This window comes from Camelus dromedarius, chromosome 5, assembly GCF_036321535.1.
Source record: "Camelus dromedarius isolate mCamDro1 chromosome 5, mCamDro1.pat, whole genome shotgun sequence".
NCBI lineage: Eukaryota > Metazoa > Chordata > Mammalia > Artiodactyla > Camelidae > Camelus > Camelus dromedarius.
The window spans coordinates 1,881,245-1,908,296 of NC_087440.1; the positions used below are offsets into that span (position 1 = coordinate 1,881,245).

The 27,052-nt window shown below is 49.2% G+C and overlaps 1 protein-coding gene across 4 annotated transcripts; it reads left to right on the forward strand.

Moving 5' to 3' along the window:
• The first annotated feature begins 782 nt into the window (after positions 1–782).
• Positions 783–26,761, forward strand: SLC24A1 (solute carrier family 24 member 1). Of its 4 annotated transcripts, XM_031452877.2 has the most exons (11): positions 783–2,681; positions 12,975–13,028; positions 14,644–14,752; positions 18,576–18,659; positions 19,710–19,805; positions 22,763–22,912; positions 23,093–23,116; positions 23,189–23,547; positions 24,281–24,370; positions 25,369–25,535; positions 26,512–26,761. In XM_031452877.2, the coding sequence occupies exons 1-11, from the start codon at positions 783–785 to the stop codon at positions 26,759–26,761; spliced, it is 3,282 nt and encodes a 1,093-aa protein (XP_031308737.2). The 4 variants fall into 4 exon arrangements, with proteins under 4 accessions (XP_031308737.2, XP_031308739.2, XP_031308738.2 ...); XM_031452879.2 differs by lacking the exon at positions 24,281–24,370; XM_031452878.2 differs by lacking the exon at positions 12,975–13,028.
• Positions 26,762–27,052: the final 291 nt, after the last annotated feature.

The window sequence follows — 27,052 nt, forward strand, 5'->3', positions numbered from 1 at the left end:
CAACTGTGTTGATCAACGGGGTGTCAGCTGTTGCAGCCAGATTGCCCTCACATCCGGGAACCCAGTCTTTGACTCTGTTCCCTGTGTTCCTTCCACAACACCACACTGTCTGGGAAACTTCTTTACATTAAGCTTTGTTCTCTCTGGATGTTGGTGGAATCATGTAAGTCAGTCCAGTAAAAACATGTGGAGCTTGATGTCTGTGAAACTGCCTTCTACTGCTGCCTCTTTTTGTCTAAAGCTTAAAATCATGTCTCTTTGCTTCCCTTTTGCCTTTGATAAGATGAGATTTGTGACTTGGAGCACCAGCTACAGATGACTGAGCTTCTAGCAACTCGGGCTTGACCTGAGGAGTGTGGGCAGAGAGATCTCTTGCAGGGAGCCCAGAGTGGGCTGGGTGGACCCAGCTCATGAACCAGGGCTGCTGGCATGCCTACATGGCAGAGAGGACCCCAAGATGCCCTTTTCCCATGAGTAGGCATTGCCTCCCTGGAGTAGAGGGCAGGGGTTGTTTTGCTCCAGCAGGAACAACTGCCTTCCACCACAAAGGTCTCTGTGTGGATTGTCGCTCTTCCAGATGAGGGTTTGGTGAAGCCCAGCTCTCCTTTTAGAGGCAAGTAACCTCTTCTTTTTTTTTTTTTTTTTTAATTTCTAGGTTTGTGGATACCCCCTGGCCTGGTTTCATGGAGAAATCTCTGATTACTAATCTGAATCCCAGAGCAGCCCCCATCTTTCAGTGGACAGAACGAGAGGCCTTCTGTAACCAGACGTAACTGGCCATCATGGGGAAACCGATGAGGATGGGGGTGCAGGAGAGGCGGCTGCTCTGGCCGAAGCGGGTTCACTGGAGTCGCCTCCTCTTCGTATTAGGAACATTGATCATCGTTTCCACCTACCAGCACTTCAGGAGCCCCCGGGGCCTCCCCTCACTGTGGGCAGCAGTGTCTTCCAAACACCCTATAAAACTAGCCAGCCGGGACCTCCCCAACAATGAGATGATGGTGAGCAGTGACCCTCCAAAATCTAGCTTTGAAATAGAGGGTGAGACACAGACACCCCAAGCCACAGTGGGCAGAGATGGAACTACACCTGGCATAACAATGGAGCACACCCCCAGGACACCCAGAAGGACAACCAGCATCACTCCAACAATACCCAAGAACAACTACAGCCCAGCAACAACAAACACAGAAGGAGTGAAGGAAAACGCCCCAGCCACACCCAGTGGAGTACTGAGTCACTACAGCCCAACTGCAAGCAGACCAGTAGTAAAGAATCACAGCCCAGCGACACCCAGGGGAGAAATGAAGAGCTACCGCCCAACTCAAGCGAGGAGAAAGGTGAAGAAACACACCCCATCCCCACCTGGTAGAGTGGTCAGCAGTTATGCCCCACCCACACTCGTGACAATGACAAGGAGCCATGGGACCACCCCCAGAACAACAGTGAAAGACAAAGAAATTATGGCAACCAATAAAATACTGGAGACCAACCCCTCCAAGAGAATAGTGGAGGAAACCACCCCAACTCCTCTTAAGGGAATAACTGATAACACTCCAACTTTCCTGATAAATGACATCGAAACAGACACTTTGACTTCTCCAAGGAGTGTGATGGAGAAGAACACCCAAACTACTTCCAGAAGAGTGGATAACAATAACCCAACAAGCCACCAGGGATTAGTGGGAAAGAACAACCTGACAGCTCCCCAAGGAGTGGTCCTGGAGCACACCGCAGCCCTCTCTGAGGGGCAAGTGACAGTAAGCTCCATGACGGGCAGCAGCCCAGCCAAAACCAAAGCCTCTACTGCTGCCTGGAAGGTTAGGAATCCCTCGTCCAGAACTAGCACACCAACCATCGGAATATCCTCAGCCACCGTCTGGGGGCTGGTGAAAGCTCCTTCCACAGCACCCAGCACCCCAGCAACTCCTAGGATCAGGGCATCTCCGACCACTCAGGTCCGTCACTGTGTGGTTGTGGGGCCAGCCCCAGCTGCGCCTACTGCCCCCTCCCCCCGTCTGACAACGGCTGTGATCCCAGAGGTGGATCCCAGCCCCAGTCCCTCAGTGCTGCCTCCTAGCCAGCCAGACCTCCACCCCAAGGCAGAGTACCCCCAAGACCTGTTCAGCGTGGAGGAGCGGAGGCAGGGCTGGGTGGTCCTGCACATCTTTGGCATGATGTATGTGTTTATAGCCTTGGCCATCGTGTGTGATGAGTACTTTGTTCCAGCCCTGGGCGTCATCACAGACAAGCTGCAGATCTCTGAGGATGTGGCAGGTGCCACATTCATGGCTGCTGGAGGCTCTGCCCCTGAGCTCTTCACCTCCCTCATTGGCGTCTTCATCTCTCATAGCAACGTGGGCATCGGCACCATAGTGGGCTCTGCTGTGTTCAACATCCTCTTTGTTATTGGCACTTGTGCCCTCTTCTCACGGGAGATCCTCAATCTTACCTGGTGGCCCTTGTTCCGTGACATCTCCTTCTACATCTGTGACCTAATGATGCTCATCCTCTTCTTCCTGGATAGCCTCATTGCCTGGTGGGAGAGCCTGCTGCTGCTGCTGGCCTATGCCCTCTATGTGCTCACCATGAAGTGGAACAAACAGCTTGAGCTCTGGGTGAAGGAGCAACTCAACAAGAGGCCAGTGGCCAAGGTCATGGCCCTAGGGGACCTCAGCAAGGTAAGAACAGGCTGGCTCAGTCTTCTCTAGCCCCTTGTGGGCAAAAAGATAGGGGAAAGCCAGGGACTAAAGAATGGAAAGCTCTGGGTTAGACTTCAAGAGATGAGAGTCCTGATTCCTTTGCTATTCATTCAATATTTATAGAGTCCTGTTCTCTGCCAGGCACTATGCTGGGGCTTTTGCGGGAGTGACCTTGGCTTAATTCCCGATCATTCTATGAAATGGTTATTATTATGTTCCCCCCATGGCAAGCGAAGAAACTGAGGCCCAGTGAAGTTAAACCACTTGTTCAAGGTTACACAACAAATAGGCAGCGGAGCTAGGATGAACCCGGGTTGGTCTGATTGGGACTTTGGGAATGACATTTGAGCTGGACTTTGGAGACTGTCCAAGGAGATATCAAGCAGGGAAAAATGATAATCTCTTCCATGTGCATGGTGCTTAGGGTTTATCTAGCACCCTTACTTTCATTTGATCCTGTTCACATTCCAGAGGGGCTGGTGGCTTGGATGGGGTCTGAGAAAGGGGAGGCTTTCTGAGTTTCATTTCATTTTTAAAATATTGGAGATATGGCAGCTCCACTCATCCACTAACAAGCCAGCCCTGAGTGCAGAGCCCTGTCTACAGGGCTGACTACAGACCAGAGACTGGGAACTACAACCCTAGGGGTTTCTTCCGTCTCCAATGTTCCTTTCCAAGAATTTCTCTGCCCCTGTGAAGGAACTTCCTGCTAAATTCATTGCATGATTTAATAATCTGGACAATGAAATTAAATTGGGGAAGTGATCTCTAAAAATTCATCCCGAAGTTTTTTGTTCCTTGAGACTCCAAAGTGAGGGTACCCTAGGGGAAGATAGTTCCCATTCCTCTTCTGCTCCTAAAAAGTAAGTTTGAGCAAAGGTTGGCCCATAGCCTGCCTGTTTCAGATCTCAGGGAAGCCACTAGTGTGAGCAGAGTTTTGCGTGCAAGGAGTGGAAGGACTTAGCTGCTTAATCCGGAGCAGTTTTGATGAGTGGGCAGGATGGAGACCAAACTCAGCGACATGTCTTGAAGATACACGATATGAAGGAAATGAAATGTACTTCCTTTAGGATTTTTGAGATATGTGTGGTGTTCAGAGCATGGAATTGAGAGTTAGGAAACCTGGGTTCTAATCCTGTTCTGCTTCTATGTATCCTTGGATATGTCCTTTATTGTCTCTGGGGGAGATGACGGAGTCCAGCTAATCACCAGAGATTCTGTTTAGCTCTGACACTCACTGATAATGTCCTGTGTCTAAGTGAGTTCAGTTCTGGCAGGCCCAGCATAGCAGTTATTTGTCTGATCTGGTCAGTTGACCTTCAATTAGGGCATATTTGCAGATGACCCAAAAAGGAGAAATATCCTGCCCAAGTTAGACAGCCAGAAGATCTCCAAATTGGAATGGGAACCCAATATCCTAATTCCCCAGTCAGCACTATTTCCCTCCTGATGACTGCTCTAAGAAGCCAAAGGCTTAAAAAAGAAAGGGAGGTTCAGCGCATTACATCATTTAATATGAGGAAACGGGGGCCTCCCCACTAATGAAGTTCTCAGGGCAGGCTTTGCTGAGGCCGGTCACGAAGCCTGGTACTCTTCTCTGAGAAGCATCTAATGCCTTGGTATGCATTAGGCCAGCAGTCTTCAGAATGCCTCTGACACTTGCCTCCTAGTCCTTCATAATAATCCTATTCTTATTAAACTCTACAAATTCTGAATTTTCCATTTTGCTAGATTGACCATCGAAGCAAAGCTTGCCAAGCAAGTAAAGCATGATCATGATTTCAAAAGAGTATTTGTAACCTGCTTCAGCGACTCCTTTTATGGCCTTCAGTGGCAGCTCTTTGCCAACCAGTGAGAATGGTGCCTATTACTATTCTGTTCTTATCTATGCGTTGAAACAGATCCAGTATGGATTTTAATTAACAGCATTATTTTTTTTTAAGTTTGAAATACTGGCTATCCTTAAAAGTAAATTTATTTTTATTTAAAATTAAAAACCAATAGTTTGAACTTTCTAGCTCTAACAACTGCCTTCTAAAAATTAATCCAAATAATTCAAGCACTATAGCTATTTTGAAATGGTTTTTAAAAACATCTGGATTTGGAATTTCACCCAGAAATGATAGCCAGAGAGAGAGGTAACTGCCTTTGCCTGTATCATTATGTCTGTAGTTGGCTGCCCGAGAGCTAGAGGAAGATAAATTATTCTGTACATCACTGACAGACTGAGGCAAGCCATTCTGTTTTGAATTCGTGAAGTTATTCTCTGAAAATCCAGTATTTGATCTAGTAAGTGATCATTTTTGTGGTTTATGCAAAAGTTTATACTCACCCCTGTAAATTCTCTTACTTTAACTATGAAAATGAACATACCTTGCTCACTCACTCACACTGACTTGTCAGTTCACACCTCTCCCTGACTAATGGGTCTCCCTTCTTTGAGCATCACCTCAAGAAGACAGGGGGCCAGGGACACTGGGCTTTTTCAGTCAGCCACGTTGCAAAGGTGAGGACGCCACAAAGAAGTGGGGTAAGGCCAGACAGAGTGGTAGGGAGCCAAGGAGGAGGCCGGGGAGGAGAGGTCACAGCCACAACTGCTCGAGCAGTCTAAGCAGGGGGAAGAAGAGTAGAGGGCAGTGGGAGCCAGCTCCTTCTTGGAGAGAAACAGGAGCAGGAGAAACACCTGGGCCTCCCCCTTCCTCTCTTGGCAGCCTGGGGCGAGGTGTGGAGCAGGTGGCCACAATGTCAGGTTCATCACTGTCACTAAACAGGGAAAATAATCTTTATATCTCCCGAAGGGCTGAGCCCAGGGTCTCATCCCTAACAGAAGCTCCACGAGCATTTGGTTCAGTTTCCTCAGGGAACCCTAACATGTCAGGGAGTCCAGTTTGGAGAGAAAAAGGAGTAGGGGAGGGAATCCATACTTATGGAGAGCCTGTCACATTATTGACATACATTATCCCAATAATTTCTCACAAAAACCCTGCAAGGATAGATCGTTATCGCCATTTTGCAGATGAGGAAACTTGGAGACTCAGAGAGGATAGTCAGCTCAGCCAAAGTCACACAGCTTATCTATGGTCCTTAGCAACGGTACGTGAACCACTTATCTGGGTTTTGACCCAGGCTGCACTGACAACTCTCCTCGTTACCCTGGGCAAGTAAGTGCCCTCCACAAAGCTTTATTATTAATCACTTAACAGAAAAGCAGTGTGGGAAATAAAATTGTGTCCCTTCCAGTAGAAGGGACAGGGATAGACAAAAGGAACTGTGATAAAGGGAACACTGTGCAAAGGGCTGCAGAGTCACTTTGCTTTTCATCCAGGTCTCAGATTGCTTATCTGTGAAGAGAATGGGATGAACTAGTGCAGGGGCTGGCAGACTTTTACTGTAAAGGGCCAGGCAGTAAGTATTTTAGGTTTTGCAGGCCATATAGTTTCTATCACAACTACTCAGCTCTGTCGTAGCGTGACAGCAGCCACAGACAAGAAGTAAAAGAACAGGAATGCCCATGTGGTGTTTTACTAAGAGCGACATGCTCACAGGTGTTCTGCCTGAGCTTAAGACCAGCAGAGAATGATTCATTTTCTTATGGAATATTCACCCAACTGCTATCGGTGGAGTTTCTCGGCTGGAGGACCTTTCACTTTACTTTTTATTTTGCTCTGATAGGCTAGAACCAGGATAAAGATTTTTGAGGAATAATTCTAATCAGAATTCACTTAAGAGCATTTCCAGAAAAAAAAAAAGATGTAGCATTGAACATAGACACAGGGTAACTATTTCAGTCTTTTGACACTGTCTGTAAAAAGAAAATCAGAGCTAAAAATATTTCAGACAACACTGTCAAACTGACAGGTGTTAGTCTGAGGATGCCTTTTATGAACACAATAAAGAAATGGTGAATGTTTGTACAGTTATCAATACAGTCTGACTTAACTCACTCTGAAATTTTATACCCAGTTTTGAAGCTGTCAGTGTATTTGTTCTGACCCCAAGTGATAGATATCTGACCTGCCTTGACCTTGCATAGTTGCAGGAAGACAAAGTTGAGGCTCTAGCCCGGCTGAAAAGCCTTGTTTGTATTTGAAGGACGAGGGGCCTTTCTTTATAGAGAGAGCTACAAGCTTCGCTAGAAAGGACCAGCCATCTGCGTGAGTTGCTGATTAGCAAGAGAACCCTGCAGGGCACCAGCGGTGAAGGGGGTTGCAAGGCGGGGAATGAGCCTGGTCCAGGCTCCTCTGGAAACCCCACACCCACATTCTGCCCCCAGGAATACTTCAGAATATAAAACTCCAGGAAGAAGTCTGCTACTCTTTCTTAGATGCATTGCAGACTGCTTTCTTCCTGGCAGGGTTTTTTGGTTTTGTTTTTGTTTTTAATTAAACCAACCAACAGGAACCCCAACCAGATACACCTGGTACCTGCTCAGGAGCCAGTTCTCCTTTCTTGTCAGGGTTAACATTTACCCCAAGGGTTCCCATCAGTGGCCTGTACTGCCAGCCGTCTGCTGTGGAGACAGGGTGCTGTGGATAGGATGCAGCCACTGCGGCCCTTCCTGCCTCCATGGGTCTGCCTGTGCTAGCTCGCAGGGACCCCACTGTGCTCCCAAAGAACCCATCCTAGCTAGGCTGAGGACTTCCTCCTTTAACTCCTTAAGCAGTAGCTTCCCCACAGTCGTCAGGAAAATGTGGCAAGAATCAAATTCTCAATTTTAAGGCTTCTTTGCCTCGTAAAATATTCTTAAGCTTTCAGCATTCATCTGCTGGTGGGTGCTAACAGATGACAAAATGAATGTATAAGAAACAAATATTAACAGAAAAACTCAAAACATCTGACCGTGTCTGGTAAAATAGCTTGTTGTTTCCATGGATGTGTGTATGATTGTAGGAGATTTTTCATGTATTTGTACAACAGAGTAAACTTTTCTCCTAGGGTAGGTGATGGGATTAAATAGGAAATTAGATCCTCATGGTGTTCTACAGAGAACAGCATGATTTCTAGACGCTCTACCACCTGGATACATTGGAAGTATGAAACTAACACAAAATGTTTCAGTGAGAAGGAGTGGACATATGGATGATAAACAAGTAAAATAAATTAAGAAGATATGCCCGAGTATAAAAAGTGCTGTGAAGGAAACAGTGCGTGTGCTGGAGAGTGACTGTAGGAAGTGGGCCCTTTTCAGCGAGGGAGAGCAGGAGAGGCCTCTTGGAGGAGGAGGAGTCCAAGTAGATATCTGAGAATGAGAAGGGAAACTACCTCATGCTTTGTGGGGAAGAATTCCAGAAGGGGAAATAGCATTTGCAAAGGCTCAGAGCATGGAAAGAGCTTGGTGCATTAGAGAAAAGAATTAGAGGCCAGTACGGTTAGTGACTTAGGGGAGAGTGGTCCAGGATAACGCTGTGGGGGTGGGATGGGGGTGGGAACTGCTTCATACAGGGCCCTGGGATCAGATATGGAGTTTGGATTTTATTTGAAGTTTAGTGGGAAGTGATGAGGAGTCATATTTAAAAGGTCACTCCCTAACTGCTGTGTAGAAAAGGAATTGTTGGTTATACAAGGGTGGAAGCAGGGAGTCCAGTTAGGAGGCTGTTGTGGGCATCCAGCGTGTGTGTGTGTGTGTGTGTGTGTGTGTGTGTGTGTGTGTGTATCTTTGAGAAATGTTTTGAAGACAGAATCATCTGGGCTTGGTGCTGGTGTGAATGTGGAGAGTGAGTGAGCAGAAGTCAAGATTTTTCAGGGTGGCTGGGTATAGCTTAGTGGTAGAGTGTGCTTAGCATGCACGAGGTCCTGGGTTCAATCCTCAGTTCCTAAAAACAAACAAACAAACAAACAAACAAATAAATAAATAAAGGAAGGCAAAGTTTTTGGCTTGAGCTGCAGGGTGGATGTTGATGCCATGTAGTGAGAAAGGGAAGACTATAGGAAGAACAGGTTTAGGGAGACTCAAAAGTTCCCACTTTGGAATAGCGAGTTTGGGAGTTTATGTCACCTCTAAGTGGATATGTTTAAGAGGCAGTTGTACAAATAGGCTTAATGCTCATAAAAAAAGGTCAGGGCTGAAAATATAAATTTGTGAATCACCAACAAATATATGGTTATTAAAATCAAGGACCAACTGATGCTACTCTGAAAGAGAGAGATAGTTTAGGATTAAGTTCTAAAGAACTCCGATGCTCATTCATTTGGGAAACATTTATGGAATCTCTTTGTATGAGGCCTGTGTAGGGTCTGGGAACGTAGTGGGAAGGCACAGGAGCTCAGGAGCTCAACCTAGTGGAGGAGCAGGAATTGATCCAGGTTTTGTGGGGCCTGATACTCTTTAAGAAAAGGAATATAAAAAACATTCCTACAAAATTAAATCCAAGGCCATGGGAAGGGTTTGCATAGGGGAGAGATGGGCCCTGAAGTTTAAGCTTCATCAGCCCTGCAGTAAATTCTCCTTAGTAGTGAAGACAGACTTGTACAACTGATAGTTACCATACCATGTGTGATGGTATAAGTAGGTGGCGAGGGATTTAGTACTGCAGAGAGTGGACATCTCAACAGACCAGGAAGTCAGGGAAGGCTTCCCAGGGGAGGTGATGCTCAGCTGAATCTTGAAGGACAAGCAGGGGTTGGCTGGCTGAAGAAGGGGTGGGAGAACCCTAGGCATGCATGTGTAACGGCCAAGGGAGTAAGAAAGCGTGAGGAGAGACAGTGCAGCTGCACCGTCCAGTGTGGTAGCCACTAGTTACATGCAGATCCCGAGCTCATGAAATGGGGCTAGTCTGAATTGAGATGTGCTGGAAGTATGAAGTATACTTTGGGTTTCAAAAGCTTAGTATGAAAAAAAGGTAAAAGAGCTTACAAATACTATATTAATTACACGTTGAATTATAACTTTGATATATTGAGTTAAATATAGTACATTATTAAAATTAATTTCACCTGTCTCTTTTACTTTTTTAAAAACTGTGGCTACTAAAAAATTAAAATTATGTACGTGGCTTGCATTCTATTGCTGTTGGACAGCATTGGACTGGAGGTAGGCAGGAGGCTGGTGTGTGCTCGGCTGATGAGTCTGGACTCCCTCCTGGGGACACTGAGCCCCCAGTGCTGGGAGGGACATGATGTGCTTTGCTCAGAAAGTCACTCTGGCCGACAGGTGAAGAATGAATCAGAAGAGGAACAGATCAGGAGTCAGGAGGCTGTTGCAGGATTGTAGGCAGGAGACTGGAGAGACGAGGCCAGATGTGAGGACTTTCAGGAACTAGGTCTGACAGCTAATTGAGCGTGAGCTGTGAGGGAGTGGGGAGGAATTTGGGTAGACTTTTGGGTCTAGCCTACACAAATGAGCTGATTGGGGTGCAAGATTGTACTCAGGTGGGTAAAGGTAGGACTCAGACCAGGGATTCAGTAAATCTTTGTTGAATGAATTTTTTTTTAAATCACAAGTTAAAATGTGTCATTCAGGAAATGTGGGATAGTCTAGAAAGGGAGAGGTCAGTGATTAACTGCTACATCAGTGGGAGGTAGGAATTGGGGATCAGGAGGACAAGCCCCTTGAGGGGCTGCCCTGTGTGCCCTCCCCACCCAGCTTCCGAGGAATGGCTGCAGGGATTCTGTTGCTCGCCCTCACCTTGGCTGGCATGAAGACATCTTCTTTGGTTTCCTCAGCCCCTTGGTTAATCTTCATGAGGAGAAGGAAGAGATAGGGGTGGTGGGGCTGAAGAAAGTGGAGAACAAATGGTGTGGTATGAGAGGTGGGTATGGGGATGTGTTTGTATTAAGGCCATATTCTGAAAGCACCTACTTATGGGACGGCTGCCCATCAATGGGTCCATCAGTCATGTTCACATGCAGACAAACGTTTACATCCTTTTACCTGAAGTGTCAATCATTTGAAACAGAGCCACCAGGAGATATAAATTTGACTTACTTTCTTTATTTATGCTTGGGAAAAGAAATGTGATTTAGTAAAAACAACTTCAAAAACAGACCTCTGAATGGAGGTTAGGAAATCGGGGTTCTGTGAGTGTGGGCAAGTTACAGGATCTTTCTGCCTCTCAGTTTCGTTATCTCCCGAAATAGCCATAATAATATTAGCTTTGTCTATTTCACAGAGTTGGTAGTATTGAATGAGAAAATGGATGTGAAGGGCTTCAGAAAGTTAAAAGTGCACACTGATGTTAGAAGACATTTGTATGTGCAGTGAACAGTGAGCCCATGGAGAAGTATTTTGATTTAAGTAAGTCTGAATTGCAGATAAATCATAAAGTGTGTGCTTCATGGGGCAAAAGTCAGTCTCTCCTGCCCCTTTGTGGACAGAACCAGCCACCCCAAAGAGTAGCCTGGCCTCTCGTAGCTCTTTGCCTCCAAGAAGAACACATTGGGTGAGAGTTGGGCATGGTAAGTAGTGAGACGGCTGGGCCAGTGGGGTTTAGGGCTGTAGCATCCAGTATCTCAGTAAACTTAACAGGTGTGTCGTGAAAGAGTCAGGGGACTTGCTAGGAAAATCCACAGTGCCCCTTTCATATTCAGACTGGTTACTTCTGCTTTGTTTCATTCGTTTGTGTGCTCATTCATTCATTCATTCAACATGGTGTGTCCAAGCACTCAGACCTCTCCCGTCTTTCAGAGATTACCCAAATGCCACCTACTTTCAGAAGGCTTCCGTGTCTATTCCAGCACGGCACCTTTGTCTATGCCTCCCATTTCTTCAGGCACGTTCTGCCTTGTCATGTGTTGGTGTTATCATCGGTCTCTATTCCTTTCTGTAAATAGGATCCATGTCCTAAACATCTCTGCGTCCCTGTAGCACTGGCACCATGCCAGGTAAACAGCAGGTGCTCAGGAAATGAGAATTGAGTGAATGAACAAACTGGGTGGATGGATGGGTAGATGGCCCTGGATCAGGCAGTATTTTCTGTATTTTCTGATCAGACAGAGAAGGGAGTGTGTCAAGTCCAGTTCTAGTTCTGGCCATGGAGGTTGGTGGGGCAGGGGGAGTGGGAAGGTAAAGACGATTACTGGAGGCATCCATTAGGGACCCCACTGTCTGAAGATGGCCCTAGAGGTCACTTGGGTGAATCTGTTCCTTCAGCTCTCTTTTGCTGAGCATCTATGGTGTACAAGACACCATGCCACAGGTTATGGGAACAGAGATGACTATATCATAGTTCCAAACAATATGGAGTCTAGCCAGGTAGACAACTAATATATGTGAGCAACAATGATTTTTTTTTTGAAGTTCATATGGTACTACAAGACAGCAAATGCAAAGCAGCAAGCTAGTGGTCCAGACAGTAAGTACTGCGGGCTTAATGATTCTTCATCTTGGATTTTCTAGGACTGTCCCCTTCCCCAGCTGGCTGCCCCACAGCCTCCCCAGAACACTAGCACTTACTTGATTACAGAGCCAGATACTAGTGTCACAAACCATGTCCACTGTTACACAACTTTCGAGGAGAGAGGTATCAGAGAGAGTGGGAGTTAGGGCCAGGGTGGGGGCGAAAGGGGCCATTTGGAAAGCCTTGTATAAGAATTCACCCTGAATTTTCTGAAAAATTGGTAGGCATAGAGGAATGGAGAAGGAATTTTAGGCAGAGGGGAAAGCTGTGAGCAAGGGACCAGGGGTTGGAATAGATTAGGGATACGTAGGAGACTGTTCACCCATTCATTCGTTCATTCATTAACCAGTATTTTTTGAACCTTTGCTAAGTGCCAGGCAGAGTTCTCATGCTTGACACACAGTCGTGAGTGAAACAGACAGCCCACCTTCATGGTGCTAGCGGGCAGTCATTTTATGTGTTTGCCAACGTACAAATGACATACAAATAAATTGGGGAAAGTGCTATGAAGGAAAAGAACGGAAGTCCGTAAAAGAGAATTAGATGGACAACTTAGCTTCCCAGAGGAGGCTGACATGTAAGTGGAGACCTGAGATGTGGGGAGTGGAAGAAAGAAGATTTCAAACAGAGGAGGTGGGACCCTGTGGTGAGGGTTTTGAGGTGGGTAAAGAGGATGATACATTTGAGGGACTGAAAGGCATCTGTAGCTGGTGTTAGTGGACCTCGGTGAGTGGGCACATTTGACTGGAAATACTGTGTGCAGGTTGAAGCCAGACTATGGAAGGCCAGGCTGGGGATTTGGACATGTTTCTGAAACCAGGTTATCTCTGGGTGTGTTTCTATGTTCCAGCATGAGGGCTCCCTGGAGAGAGAGGGAAGTAGGGAGAAAGGGTGAGGGTCTCTCTAAGCACTTCGTGATTCCTGTCCTTGCTTGCAGCCAGGCGATGAGGCAGTTGTGGTGGATGAGCAGGAGGATAACAAGAAGCTGAAGGTGGGTACCATGTGGAGTCTGCCCAGCGGGGACACTGCAGGGTCTCAGAGGACGGCCACAGACCCGGGGCACTGTCACCCTGATGTTGGGGATCCTAGACTGGGCTCTGGCCTGGGAAGCTCCTGGGAGTGCTGCCAGAGGGACCATCACCTCCAGGTGGCCTTGGAGGAGGCGCCAGTTTGGGAGCTAAGTCCAGAATGCCACTTCTCACTCTGCCACTAGCTTGCTGTATGAGCTTGGGCCTCAGATTCTGCATCAGTAAAATGACTGGACTAGATGAACTCAAGTCCCACTTCGTGGCGCCAGCCTTCTGTGATTGATCTAAAAGCCCAGTTACGTCTGGCTTTGGAATGCCGCAGAACTAAGAGAAACATCCGAAGGGCATGGTGGGGGTGAGAGGTGGGAATCTGAGGTTTCTGAAAACCTGTGTCTTAGCTGCCTTTGGCTCATGGGGCCCCTGGGAAGAAGTATGGGGACTTCAGAGAGGAAAGGCTAGGACCTGAATGAAACCTCACCCATCCAACGAAAATCCCTAGGCCTGTTGTGAAGTAGTTGCTATCATGGCCACTAGATGGCAGAAGAGTTCAGATCAGAGGGTTTGTGGGGTAGGAGGGGGAGACAGCAAGCGGCTTGTCTGTTTGGATGTCCTCTTGTAAATCAGATGGTGTTTCTATGTGTGTCACTACTGTTAAAAAACAAAATTCAACTGAGTAAATTTAAAGATCAAATTGGCTTTATTCAACGATTCATGAAAAAAGGGAGCTCCAGGTTGTTTTAGACGAGGGACCCTTCCTTTCGGGGACAGCCGGGGTCTTCCAGGTGCGTTACCTCACTAGTGCCGACCAGGTGACTTCAGACTGACGGGTTAAGGTGACATTCCCAGGAGAGGCTGAAACTGCAGTTAGGTATTTTACGTCTTGGTTTGGTGATACCGGCTGAGCACAGGTGACTCTATTTTGGGCCTGTTGTCTCCTTTTTAAAACTGTGAATGAGTGTGTGTCACATCTGTGTCTGTACACACAGATGTGTGCATGTGTGTGTCCGTGAAGGTCTCTTGAGCACATGGATAGAGAAGAAAGGACGATCAGAAGACCGGGGTGCTGGTCTTGACTCTTTCGTTCATGCCCGACATGACCTTGGCTAAGACACAGCCTCGCTGAGTCTTCTTTATCTGTAGGTGGAGGTCAAAGCCTTGCTTATCTCTGGGGACGGGGCAGTGATAAAGCTGATGTTCTTTGTGGACTGTAGGGGGCTGTGCCACGCACAGTGGGTCTGTGAGGTGTGTGGGTGAGTGTGTGTTTCTTTGAGGGTGTACTTGCAGGGATGGACGAACCCTTGGTAATATGATATCCTTAGTACACACTGCTCCCTGACAGGAGCTCGGGGAACTACTTAGTGCATAGGATTAGCCAGTCATGGAAGAGTTGAGGGGAGGCTGAGAAAGAAAGCAGTGTAAGTTTCCTGGTTGAGGTGAAGGAAGAGGGGAGGCCAGGAAAAGGGTCCTGTACTTCTGGCCTGATCTCGGCGGGAGGGAGGCAGGGTTAGGCCCCCGTGTGGCCCCTCCCCTGGCTTGGTCAGGGGCCCACTGAGGCCTGTGCGGCTCTCTCCTGCTCAGCTCCCGTCAGTGCTGACCCGAGGGAGCAGCTCGGCCTCTCTGCACAACAGCACCATCCGCAGCACCATCTACCAGCTCATGCTCCACAGCCTGGACCCTCTGGGGGAAGGTAAGCAAGGCCCCCCCAGACCTGCGTGGTCTCCCCGTCCACTCCTTCCCTCCTGCAGCTGGATGAGAACTGGGACCTGCAAAACTGAGAGGCAACAGATGGAGTGAGGGTTGGAATGGGAAGAGAGTTAGCAGAACAGAGTGGGTGGGAAAGACAGACAGTGTGGGGAGGCTCACTGGGAGAGGGCCCCTGAGGAGCCACGATCGTTAGGTATCTACATCCCACTACCTCCCTGGCTCCCTGTCCCTCCTGTAAAACAAGAGTTCACCTGTAGTGAGGCCATGAGTGCCATGCGTCTGGCACTGTTCTGTGTTAGGGCTGCCCTCAGTGACTTCCCTGCAAAGCCACCCTCTCCCCTCCCATAAGTCAGCCCCACTGTCCCACAGGGTCTCCAGCCAGACAGCGTGGCTCAGGCCAGGGCCACTTCTGGGGGCACCTCCTGTAGGGCCCCACAGCTGGAAGCTCTGAGTGGCACCTCCCTTTGCTCTATATTCAGCTCCGGCAACTTGACAGATGATGGAGGCAGCTGAGATTCTCACCGCCCACCTGACCGAGTCCTGCTTTCTGTCCCGCTTCCCCAGAGAGCTGCTCCCAACATGCTTCACAGGCCCCTCAAGGGCATCCTCAGGTGCACTCCTGTTCTCCTTGGCACTTTGTCTCTGGAACACTGATGCAGAACTGGGAGGCCCAGCAGGAGGGCCATCAAGGAAAGGCTGGCCTTTGGGCAGAAGCAGGGAGTTGGAGTGCAGTGGGGCAGGAGTCTGAGGGCGAGCTGAATGTGACACCAGAGACTGGCCCCTGAGCCCCAGGGAGCTCCCTGACTGACTGTTCTGGTTCAGGGACAAATTCTGAGGGCCTCAGAATTTCTCAGACCCTGAAGTGTCTTTTTCACATACAACGTGGACTTTTGGTTGCTTCAAACAAGCACATTGTACTGTGAAGAGCAGAGTTAGTGATCAAACTTCCCACAGAAGATCCTCACGGTGATCCTGAGTAGACAGTGGGAGAGGCCACCCCCAAGTACCAGCTCTAGATAAACAGCACCCCTGGGGTCTCAAGAGTGGAGCCTGCAGCACGGGGCAGCCCGTGGGCGATCAGTGCGGGCGCGTGCCGGCCTGCGTGCAGTGGAAGAAGCCGTGTCCCTGGCTTATGCTTGGCCGTCCTCCTGGAGTCACCGACTCTAGCAAAGTCCTGAAGAAAAGGACCTTCTCCTGAGAAGGACTGCAGGGCCCCCTGCCTGGGCCACATTCACAACCAGCAGCCGCCCTCTGGCCTACTTGTCCTGACAGGATTATGTGGTGTCCAGGCCAGGCCGAGGTCAGAGGAGATTGATACTAAGGAGATGATCTGGCCACGCTGAGAGCTGAGAGGCCACGTGAGGAGACAAGCGCGGAGGAGCCAGTGACAGGCGTCCCGGGAAGACGGCATGCCTGGTACACGGTGTGGGTGTGCGAGGGGCATGGAATGGCCCTCTCGGGGAACGACTGCCAACATGCCTGGGACGCGTCCTGCTCAGAGAAGCCGGCCCTGATTCTGCACCCCGAGAATCCAGGAGGGGCTGCGACTGCGCAGGGCTGGGATGAAGGCCTTGGTTCCCAACACTTTCCAAATACACGTTTCTGTTTCCATATGCTGTTTCCAAATGGCTGTCCAGGTGTTTCCACCCTTTCCAGGGGTTCCAGCTCTTTCCACAGAGCTGATCCGTGGTCTGAACTCTTGCCCTGGGAAGTGGCTTTACCTCTCCAGAATCCCATTAGAATCCCATGCCTCTTCTGGTGATTTCACTTGGACGTATGTGTGTGTGTGAGAGAGAGAGAGACGGAGACAGAGAGAAAGACACAGAAACAGAACCTGCTGCTGACCTGGCTTCCTCGGTGGCATGGGAGATGAGAGGTTAAGGTGTGTGATGAGGGATGAGAAGGAAAGAGGGGAGCTTGGATTTCTCGCCAGCCCCTCCTGCCTACGGTCAGCAGATATTCTCAGCACCAGGCCTGGAACCAGGAGAGCCCTCCATTGATCAGAGTTACGTGTTGCTCAGCAGCAAACTGCAGTGCTTATCAGTACCAGGGGGGCGCTGGAGTGGTCTGGGTGATGGAGGCAGCGGAGTGCGTGCCTCCTGACCTCTCAGCCCTGGCGAGGACCCGCTGAGCAGGTCCTTCAGGACACTGCGAGGGACCACATATGCCAGCGTGATGGATCTGCAGGATGGAGCCGACTGCCAGAGAAGGCTGCAGCTGAAGCAACCTGATTGTTTAGGTGACAGGTTGACAGGAGGAAATTCCAGACCTACTTATGTGTCCTCCCCATCCAGGACCCAGGGAGCGTTTGATCTGCCCGGATTCCCAGACCTTCGCAGTTTGCCTGCATTATGGACCAGAGGAACTTGAGCGTCCTTTCTAACTCAGACCCTCCGGAGTGCTGGGCCTCAGCAGTGCGGAGTTGCTTCCTGGGTGGGACAGCTGCTCCCAGCTGCTGTTGCCAATTCATCGTTGTTGTCGTAGCTAAAACTCACGTAGTGCTTTCTAGGTGCCAGGCACTGGCTTAAGCATGTTCATATAAAAATTCACTTATTCCTTTAACAACTCTGTAAGATTTTTACAGGTGAAGAATTGAGGTATAAAGGATCACCCAGCTATGTCCACAGCTAGCGAGTGGCAGAACTAGAATTCAAACCCAGGCTGCTGGCTCCAGAATCCAAGCAGGCATGACAATGTTTACCTGCAGCAGTTAAAGTATTTTTATTTATTTCGTCTCATGGACCCCCTCATCAGTGCTCTGAGTATATCATATTGTTGCCTTTTTGGAGAGGGGACACTGAGGCTTGGAGAGGGCACACAGTCTCCCCAGGGTCACCTAACACTCGCAGGGCAGAGCCAGCCTGGAATCTGGAATAGACCCCATGGCGCCACTTTGTTCTATCACGTGTGCCGTTGTCCTCACCCTCCCGGACTACACAGCTGCGCAGAGGGCCCTCACGAGCCCCTGCCCCTCAGTCCCTCTGCCTCCCACCTTGAAATTACTCACGTAACACACTCTGCGTGTTGCCTGGAACATAGTCACATTGAAAGAGAGTTCACTTCCCCATTTTTCTTGACTGGAAACCAGGGCAGCACTGTTCTGTGCCCGATGCTCTGTGGACCGCCAGCAAGGCACGCAGCGTGAGCAGGGGTCTGGAAAGAGGCCCTGCTCGCGCTCCGGGCTCAGGGGCCAAAAGGGCCGTGGTAGGAAGCTTGGTGATCGGCTGTTTGCCCTTCCCCACTGGGGAGGGAAGGCTGGTGAACATGGCCACCAGTAGTGCCCCTCGAGCCATAGAAAACCTTCTAGTAAATTCATAGAAAGTAACCTGCAGAGGACCTTACAGAGAGTCTAGTCCAAGGATGGCAAAAATGTCTCCCTGCCATTATTTCTCCGTTCCCTGCCAACCATAGACATCATCGATGAATCACGGTACTCTCCTAGCAAGCTTGGATCAGAATTCCCAGTTCAGCACCCAAGCAGCCATCACTTGGGTTCATAAAGGAAATAAATCCTATCTGTTGTCTGCAAGTCCAACCATGTCATTTTACCAGAAGCGATACAGAAGGGAAGTGACTTGCTCAAGGTCACAGACAGTTAGTGACAGTGTAGAGAACTTAAGGCGAAAGTTTGGGAATGGGGCACCATGAGTAAGCCTAGTAGGACCGGAGTCCAGACCTGGCAACCTCCAGGCCAGCCTCTTTCCACCCACCCCAGCTGCTCTGGCTGTCAGCTGACTAGCCTAACTATAGAGGGTAGCAGGGATGCTGTAGTCCTGGATAAGATGTGTTTCCTTTCTCATTCACAGCCCAGTCCTCCAAGGACAAGGAGGAGGAGAGCTCGAATCAGGAGGCCAAAGCCAAGCCTCAGGCCAAAGCAGAGAACAAACCAGGTGAGGGGATAGTTGGACCAGTAGTTTTTTCCTGCCCCCTTCCTCCCTCCTGTGAGGCAGGGACTGAGGCGCGCCCCTTGGCCTCTCTGAGCCAGTCAGCTGGAATGCTGAGCTGGTGCTGCCCTGCCCTCTGCTGTACTCTGGCCTCCTCCTTCAGGATGTTCCCTTCCTGGCCTGGCTGCAGCTCCCTCCACGCTCTCCTCAGACGGGGTAGGCAAGGCCTGGCCGGGGGTTGTTGAACATCTACTTTTTTGCTAAATCTTGTCCCAAGTGAGATTCTATTGGGCTGTTTCTTCTTCCCGTCACTTCTACACACAGACAGTGCTGCTAGGGATTGGTCTGAGAGCAGCAACCCCAGTGAGGGAAGGCCTTCAAGGGGCCTGGTGACATAGACATCCAGCATCTGTGTGGCAGCTGGGATCTGGAAGTGAGACAGCTACTGCCCTGTGGACTCAGCACAGCACCCCAGGCCTGCCTGATCCACTTGGCAACCCCCGGAGGGAATGGACTAGCAGTCATTGTTCCCATTCTGTAGACAAGGAAACTGAGGCTCAGAGAGGTCAAGTGACTTTCCCAAAGCCACACAGCCAAGAGATAGCCTTTACCTAAAACCAGATCTCCAGGCTTTCCAAGTCTCCCTTCCCCACAATCCAATTCCAAGGCTCCCCAGCTGCTGCCTTTGAAATCTCTGGGCTCCTCTCCATGCAGTTGGTGGTGGGAAGGGTCACGCCCTGAGGGCTGGGGCTTTGCCCTCTCTCTCAGGCTGTTCACAGTATTCTTGGCTACCTGGCCAGGATGGAAATATCTGTGCATCCAGGAAGAGGAACTTCCCAGCTGTCCTCTCATCTGTAGACATCTCTGTGGACAGGACAATAGCAATTCACATCACATAATTTTACTCTTCCTTTTAACAAGAAATTCCCCAAACAAACCTACTGAGACCCTGAAGGGGACAAGTCCAGTAGCCCTGTAGCCACTCACACCAGCCTTGCCTGCTGCCCTCAGAACCTGGCACGCTCTCCTAACCTGTCCCATGTTTATCTTTCAAAGAGGAGGAGCCAGCCAAGCTCCCTGCAGTCACGGTCACACCAGCGCCTGCTCCAGACGTCAAGGGAGACCAGGAGGAGGATCCTGGCAGCCAGGTAGGCACAAACCTCTTCCCAGGAGGAGAAACTTGAGAGACCCAGGAACCTCAAATGCTGACCAAAAATCCTTCCTTCCTGAAGGTTTGAAATGCTATTTGAGGTTCATTCCTCTGGAGTAAGCCTTGCCCCTTCTCTGAAGATCAGATACTTCATGGCGCCAGTTAATTCACCATAAGGCCTTAGTATGAGTGAGATAATATACATGAGAATGTGTTGCCAACTGTCGCGTCCTGTAAAAACATAAAGAACAGCTGCTAAGGGGTCTGTCAGCAACTAGGGGACAGTGAGACCAGGCATCTTGAAACGCAGGGTGAGGGTCGCTGGGCAGAGGCCTTGGGACCTTCCGAGGTACCTCAGCCTTGCTCCGGGGCTTCCTAAGTCCTGACACTGCTGCTTCGCAGACTCACAGCCTCTTTTTCCACCATGCTCCTCTACCTCTCGGCCTGGCTCACATGGCTTCCTTCCTCTACAGTGCCTTTCCCCCTCCATCTTCATATATCTTAATCTCACCCATCCCTGCAAGCTAGTGTAAATGCTTTTATTTATTTATTTATTTATTTATTTATTTTTTGCCACGAAGCTTCCTTGATCCCCCAGCCTGAATGCCTAAAGTACTTTGTCCCTCTCTTAAGGCTCTTACCACTGCCTCCCTTGTACTCTGAGTGCCTCTTAGTTTCCCTGTTGGTGGTGAGGTTCCTGAAGGCAGGATCCAAGTCTGAGTCATCTCTGTCTACCCCCTAGAGCGAAACGCAAGGCCCCGCATACAGCTGTGCTCAGTAAGGATTGATTGACTGACAGTAAATAAGTATTTAGTTTGCAAGTTCCATCCTTGTTTGTTTTTTCTATTCGACACCCAGAAACACTCAGTTATATCTCATCCTTAAGCCAGCAACTTTGGGCTCAGTGTCTAAAACTCTTCAGTTGTATCATGAGTGTCCCGAGTAGGCCAATTACAGCCGGACAAGTAAAGAGGATTAAGAGGGTACAGAGGTATCTCCTGGAATCCCAGGGCAGGAAGTGAAGCTTGGTCCCACAAGGAGGTGGGCCTAGGCCTGAGAAGGCATCTGTGACCCTGGTGGCCCTCCCGCATGTCCCCTTCTCTGTGGGCATGCTCTATCACTTGGCCTCTCCTGGCAGCCTGGCTCCATCTGCTTCCTTATTAGCATACATAGACTTAAACCACCACCCCAGTGCCCCAGTCCACAGGGGGACCAACCAGTGACTGGCTCTCAGTCTCAGAAGAGAGGGAATCCGTTCAAACCAGGTCAGGAATCCAACCTATGTCCAATCGGCTGTGGCAGGGACAGGTGGGGTGTTTTGACTCCAACATGGAAGAAGGGAGCCACCTATGCAGGGGCTAGTAGGGATGACAGTTCTTAAAGAAGAGGGTGCAGGCTGGGCAGACAGTCCCACACCTATCAATCTAAATGACTTGTCATCTCCTCTAGGAAGCTGCCTCTCCTGATGGGAGTTGGGGAGGGAAGGCAAGAATTACTTCAGACTCAAATCTTCTCACTCTTCATTCCCAACTAAAAGCACAGATACTAATATTTGACTTCTTCATTGAGTGCTCTGAACCCTGGTTTCATTTTAGAATAATTTGGGGAAGCTTTGAAAACTGTCCAGGCCCCGCTTTCAACTAATTAAGTCGGAATGTCTGGGGTAGGTCCTTGGGCATAAATATTTTTAAATCCTCTAAGTGATTTTAATATGCAGCAGCGTTGCGAATCACTGAGCATCCCTTGGGGACTGGCAGTGTCATGAAACTCATTACAGACAGCATGCTCCGCGAGCACACAGCCCGGGCCATTTGTGTAAGGGACTAGACCAGCACATTGTTACAGGTCAGTCAGGAGCGCAGTCTGAGGGCCCTCAGAATCAATGGCTGTTAGAGTGCGTGCAGTCAGTCCGTGGTTCCCAAACACTGGTCTGCAGGTGCAGTGGGCATATGAAACCAGATCCCTGGCTCCAGTCCTAGAGATTCTACTTCAGTTGGTCCAAGTGGGGCAAGGAAATCTGTATTTCTAATAAGCTCCCCAGACCACCAGGTCTGGGAACCAAAGATATCATTTGGCCCCGGTATTTGCAAAGCAGGGTATCTTGGTGGTTACGAGTTGGAGTTTTAACCATATTCAAATGGCAGCTTCATCATTTACAAATTGTGCGGACCACGGGCAAATTATTTGACTCCTCTGTACCCTAGTTTCTTCATCTGCCAGATAGGTTTAGCTCTGTATATAATCATAAGTTAATTGACTCATGACACATAGTAAGTGCTAGTTGTTGTTGCTGTTATTATTACGCCACTTAGCATGACGCCTGGTACATGACAATCCTCAATAAATAGGTATCATTGTCATCATTCTTTTATACATATAAGATAGCACAAGAGTTAAGGAGTTTAGTGGACTTAGCAATGTGAAGTGACCACCAAAGATATGCCATATTAGGCAACATTAATGGACGCATACTATCTAAGACTCTGTGAGGTGTTCTGTGTTGCTTTAGAGACCTCCTTGTGGGGTATAAGCTAGTTAGAATGAGTTCACCAAGAAGGGAGGGAGGCTCTGGGCCGCAGTACGGGGGAGCGATAGAAGGACCTGGGGGTCTGACCCAGGGAAGAGAGCTGTCTCGTGGGAGAGTGATTAGCCTTGTTCCGTGTGGCTCCAAAGAGTAAACCTGTCTATACACAGGGGGCAGAACCTTGGTATGAATATGGCCTTCATACCAGAGTTGTCAAGATGACAGAAACTGCTTTAGGGGGTGAGTACTCCTGTCCCTAGAAATGATCCAATAAAGACCAGACAACCACAGGGTGGGAGTGTTGTGAAGGGAGTTTTGCTGAATGCACTGGTTTCCTCCTCGTACTCGAGCAAAAAATGATGGGGGGAATCTGAGAAGGAAAGAAGCAGAGCAGTTATTACACATGAATCTGTTGGTTTGGGCTGCAGGGAGGAGATGCGGCTGGAGCTGAGAGCACAGGTGAAAGGACAGGTGATGAGGCTGAAGCTCCTGAGGGTGAAAATGGAGAGCAGAGTGGAGGTGATGCTCGACTAGAAGGTGAAGGTGAAGTCGAAGCAGAAGGAAAAGAGGAGGATGAAGGTGAAGGTGGCATCCAAGCAGAAAGGAAAGGAGATGACGAAGGCGAAGGTGAAGTTGAAGCAGAGGGAAGAGAGGAGGATGAAGGCGAAGGTGACATCCAAGCAGAAAGGAAAGGAGATGACGAAGGCGAAGGTGAAGTTGAAGCAGAGGGAAGAGAGGAGGATGAAGGCGAAGGTGACATCCAAGCAGAAAGGAAAGGAGATGACGAAGGTGAAGGTGAAGTTGAAGCAGAGGGAAGAGAGGAGGATGAAGGCGAAGGTGACATCCAAGCAGAAAGGAAAGGAGATGACGAAGGTGAAGTCCAAACAGGAGAAGATGGTGAAATGAAAGGTGAAACTGGAGAGCAGGAATTCAATGCTGAATATCAAGGTGGAGCTGAAGAGGATGAGAAAGGTATAAATGGTGAAGAGGGAGGCAATGGAGGTGACAGTGAAGACAAGGGGGAGGAGGAAGAGGATGAGGAGGATGAGGAGGAAGAGGAAGACGAGGAGGAAGATGAGGAGGAGGAGGAGGAGGAGGAGGAAAATGAGAAGCCTTTGTCACTGGAATGGCCTAAGACCAGGCAGAAGCAGGCTATTTACCTCTTTCTCCTGCCCATTGTGTTCCCGCTGTGGCTGACGGTGCCCGACGTCCGGAGGCTGGTGAGTTTGCCCTGCCGTGTATCCCCCGGGAGGCTGTGGGGTCTCCAGGCACTCCCGCGGGAGGTGGGAAGGGACAGGACAAGTCAGCGTGGCAGGGCTCCACCGCAGAGAGGGTCTGAGACGGAATACGCAGCCCCGGAGGGGACCACGCCCCTGGAGGGACATATGGATAGGTTTGGGAGGCCCTAGAATGCGCTTATTTCATAACATCCACTGTAAGCAATGTGAACTAATTCCTCCTTGAATTCTGTCTCAGTTTCTTGATTTTAATATGGGGAATGGTGCCACTACACCCCCTCCATATTTCACAGGGATATTGTGAGAAACTAGCGTGGTAAGTGCCAGCATTCCTATTTATCAGGAAAGATCTGACTAACATACTCCACCCAAAGGGGGACCATATTCTGTCTCCTGGTCAGCAGAGGGGCAAGGTGGGGAGAGGTTTCAAAAGCCAAACCAAACACCTAGATTTGTCTGGTTTTAGGACAAATAGGTCTCTTCCTTTTGGCACCTGCTGAACCCCCTACTGTCTGGATGCTCCTATGGGACCAACCTCATCCTTCTCCAGACATCTTACGGTCCTCACTGGAGAAAGAGATCTCAGCTCAAACATCTCCAGATCCTCTCCATCACTCCTCCAAGCATCTCGTCACTGATCCTGGGGCTCCCTCAGAAGGGCCAAAGACCTTTGGCCTCCAAAACTTATTTCTCTCCTTCTCCAACTTTCCAACAGGAGGCTAGGAAGTTTTTTGTTATCACCTTCCTGGGATCCATCGTGTGGATAGCCATGTTCTCATACCTCATGGTGTGGTGGGCTCACCAGGTGAGTGTACAGCGGGACATCTGCGGGTCAAAAGAGCTTTTCCTTCAGGAAGAATTTCCAGTACCCAGGCAATGGTGAGGACCAAGTGAATTTGTAGTTTATACATTGTTTGTAAAGGCTTAAAAGTAGACTTTATATTCCAATGAATGCAGTACTTGGTTTTTTCTTTGGAGGGGGTGGTAATTAGATTTACTTACTTATTTGATGGAGGTATTGGGGATTGAACCCAGGACCTTGCACATGCTAGGCAGGCACGCTACCACTGAGCTACACCCTCCCCCCGTGAGTGTGACTCTTCTGCTTTGTAAAGTATTCACACTGTAGCCTGACAGGAGGCCCTTCACAACCTGACCCAGCTGAACATTGTTAGCTTCATTCCCAGCTTTCTCTGGCCCCTCTTCTCTCCATCTGGTGACATCAGTTTTGCCTCCTCTCGGGCCTTTGTTCAGTCTCTGAGTGCCCACGGGTTTCCTGCTCTACCGGGAGCACTTTGCTGCTCTGTGCTGACGGAACTGCGGCTGCCGCTCACAGGCTTTTCTCTTTCACTAAGCGGAGAGCAGGCCAGTGTTGCACTGCTCATCCTTCTGCCTCCAGCCTCTAAAAAGTTGCTGGCGTTACAGGTGCACATGGTTCTGGAAATGGACGTGTGACGTGAACAGGCCTTTGGAGGGGCAGTTCTTTGGGGAAAGCAGAGGTGTTGTAGCTGGAATGACAGTAGGTGGTGTCATAGGTGGGCTTTTAGTCCCGTTTAGAGAAGAGCGGTGTCATTCACTGACGCCTTGAGCAGGGGCCCTATTCTTTATTCTTTCTTCTCCGTGCCCCCCCCCCCCACCCAAGGCGTTAGTTCCGCCGTGACCCTACCTCACTCAGGCCAAGGGAGTGTCAGCTCCCTGGAAGGTGTTGGCTTTGCACAAAGTAGTATGTGGTTGGTGCTTTGAAGAGGCTCAGATTTGTCACCTGCTGCTTCCAGGTTTCTCACTGCTGTTACTGTTTACCAGGTTGGTGAAACAATAGGGATTTCTGAAGAGATTATGGGTCTGACAATCCTAGCAGCAGGCACGTCAATCCCTGACCTCATCACCAGCGTGATCGTCGCTCGGAAAGGCCTGGGAGACATGGCTGTGTCCAGCTCTGTGGGCAGTAACATATTTGACATCACCGTGGGGTGAGTGGCAAAGTTGCTTTCTAAGGCACATTAAGTACGACTGGAAAACACTGTTGGCTGTGTGTGCTGGGTTCTTGCCGCATTCATTACACGTGGAATAAAAGGGCACTGATATGAGCTTCTGCAAGGCAATAAAGTACCCTCCCTTCATTCACCACAGCCAGATAGGATAACAGAACTGAAATGCTGCATGAAATGTAACTGACTGGAATTCACAGGTGAGTTGAAGAATGAAGTCCATTAAATTCCACTACCAGATACAGTCAAGTGCTTTGCTCACTGACCTCCAAGGTGGTGGAGGTGGGGCTGGACAGAGCAGTGACTCACTCTCACTTCCTGATATTCCTGCTCCTTTGCATTGGGATTCCTGCCAGCCCAGAGGCTCTAAAAGCATTTTGTATAAACAAGCAAATGCCACATCCCCCTGCACAGGTTCCCTTACCCTCTCTTCCCATCTTCAGAGCAGAGCACCTGCCCTATTTTCATTTCCCCAGTCGTGTCCTGGATTTGGGTGGTGGCTTTGGTTTCTTTAATTTGAATTTGTCTATGTGTGTATTTGCAGGGTGCAGTAGGTAAAGGTGCACAGGAGGGCCCTGATTAGTACAGAATTGAAAGAGATGTTACCCTCAGCTAGGCCTTGTAATAACTGATGGAGAGGTCACAGTGTCACACATCTACCAACTTGGGTTAGTCACACCGGAGTCATGAAGTATGAAGGAACCAAACTCAGCCCCAGAAAACCTGAGTTTCAATCTGGGCTCTCCCAGTTACTAGCTGTGAGTCCTTGGGCATGTAATTTAATTTCCTTGAACCTTAGTTGCCTCACGTGTGAAATGGAGCTGGTATTTTCTGCTCTGCTTCATAGGTTTGTGTGTACGTGTAAAAATAAGTGCTTTGAAAATTGTAAAAACACTGTGAAGTGCATGGAATTATTATCACCGTGAAGAACACTGACATTGTTTCTTCCGCCTTGCAGCCTGCCCCTTCCGTGGATGCTTTTCTCTCTTATCAGTGGCCTGCAGCCTGTCCCAGTCAGCAGCAATGGCTTGTTTTGTGCAATTGTGTTGCTTTTTCTCATGCTCCTGTTTGTGATCTCCTCAATCGCATTATGCAAATGGAGGATGAACAAGATCCTGGGCTTCACCATGTTCCTCCTGTACTTTGTATTCCTCGTCATCAGCGTGATGTTAGAGGATCGAATCATATCCTGTCCTGTGTCTGTGTGAAATGGACAAGGATCAGAAAACCATGCCAGAAGTTACCTCTTGTTCCATTAAAGAAAGAATGAACACAATCCAGGAGAGTGAACTGAGTGGCCAAGAGCCTCGTGTGTGGATGTGACCCGGGACTGAAGTTTATCCTCGGAAACACCTGCGACTCTTTGTGGGTTAGGCGTCTCAGGAGCAGTGGAGTTCCTCCCCCTGACTGATGCAGACACCTGTCACACCGAGGCCAGTAGGAAGACCTGAGTCGAGGGTTTTCTAAATGAGATCATTGCAGGGTGAGGGATGGGACAG

Coding starts and splice junctions, on each gene's coding strand:
- SLC24A1 (XM_031452877.2), top strand. CDS start 783: ATGGGGAAACCGATGAGGATGGGGGTGCAGGAGAGGCGGCTGCTCTGG. Junction 19,806..22,762: donor GGATCCTGGCAGCCAGGTAG/GCACAAACCTCT, acceptor TGCAGGGAGGAG/ATGCGGCTGGAGCTGAGAGC. Junction 25,536..26,511: donor ATATTTGACATCACCGTGGG/GTGAGTGGCAAA, acceptor TCCGCCTTGCAG/CCTGCCCCTTCCGTGGATGC.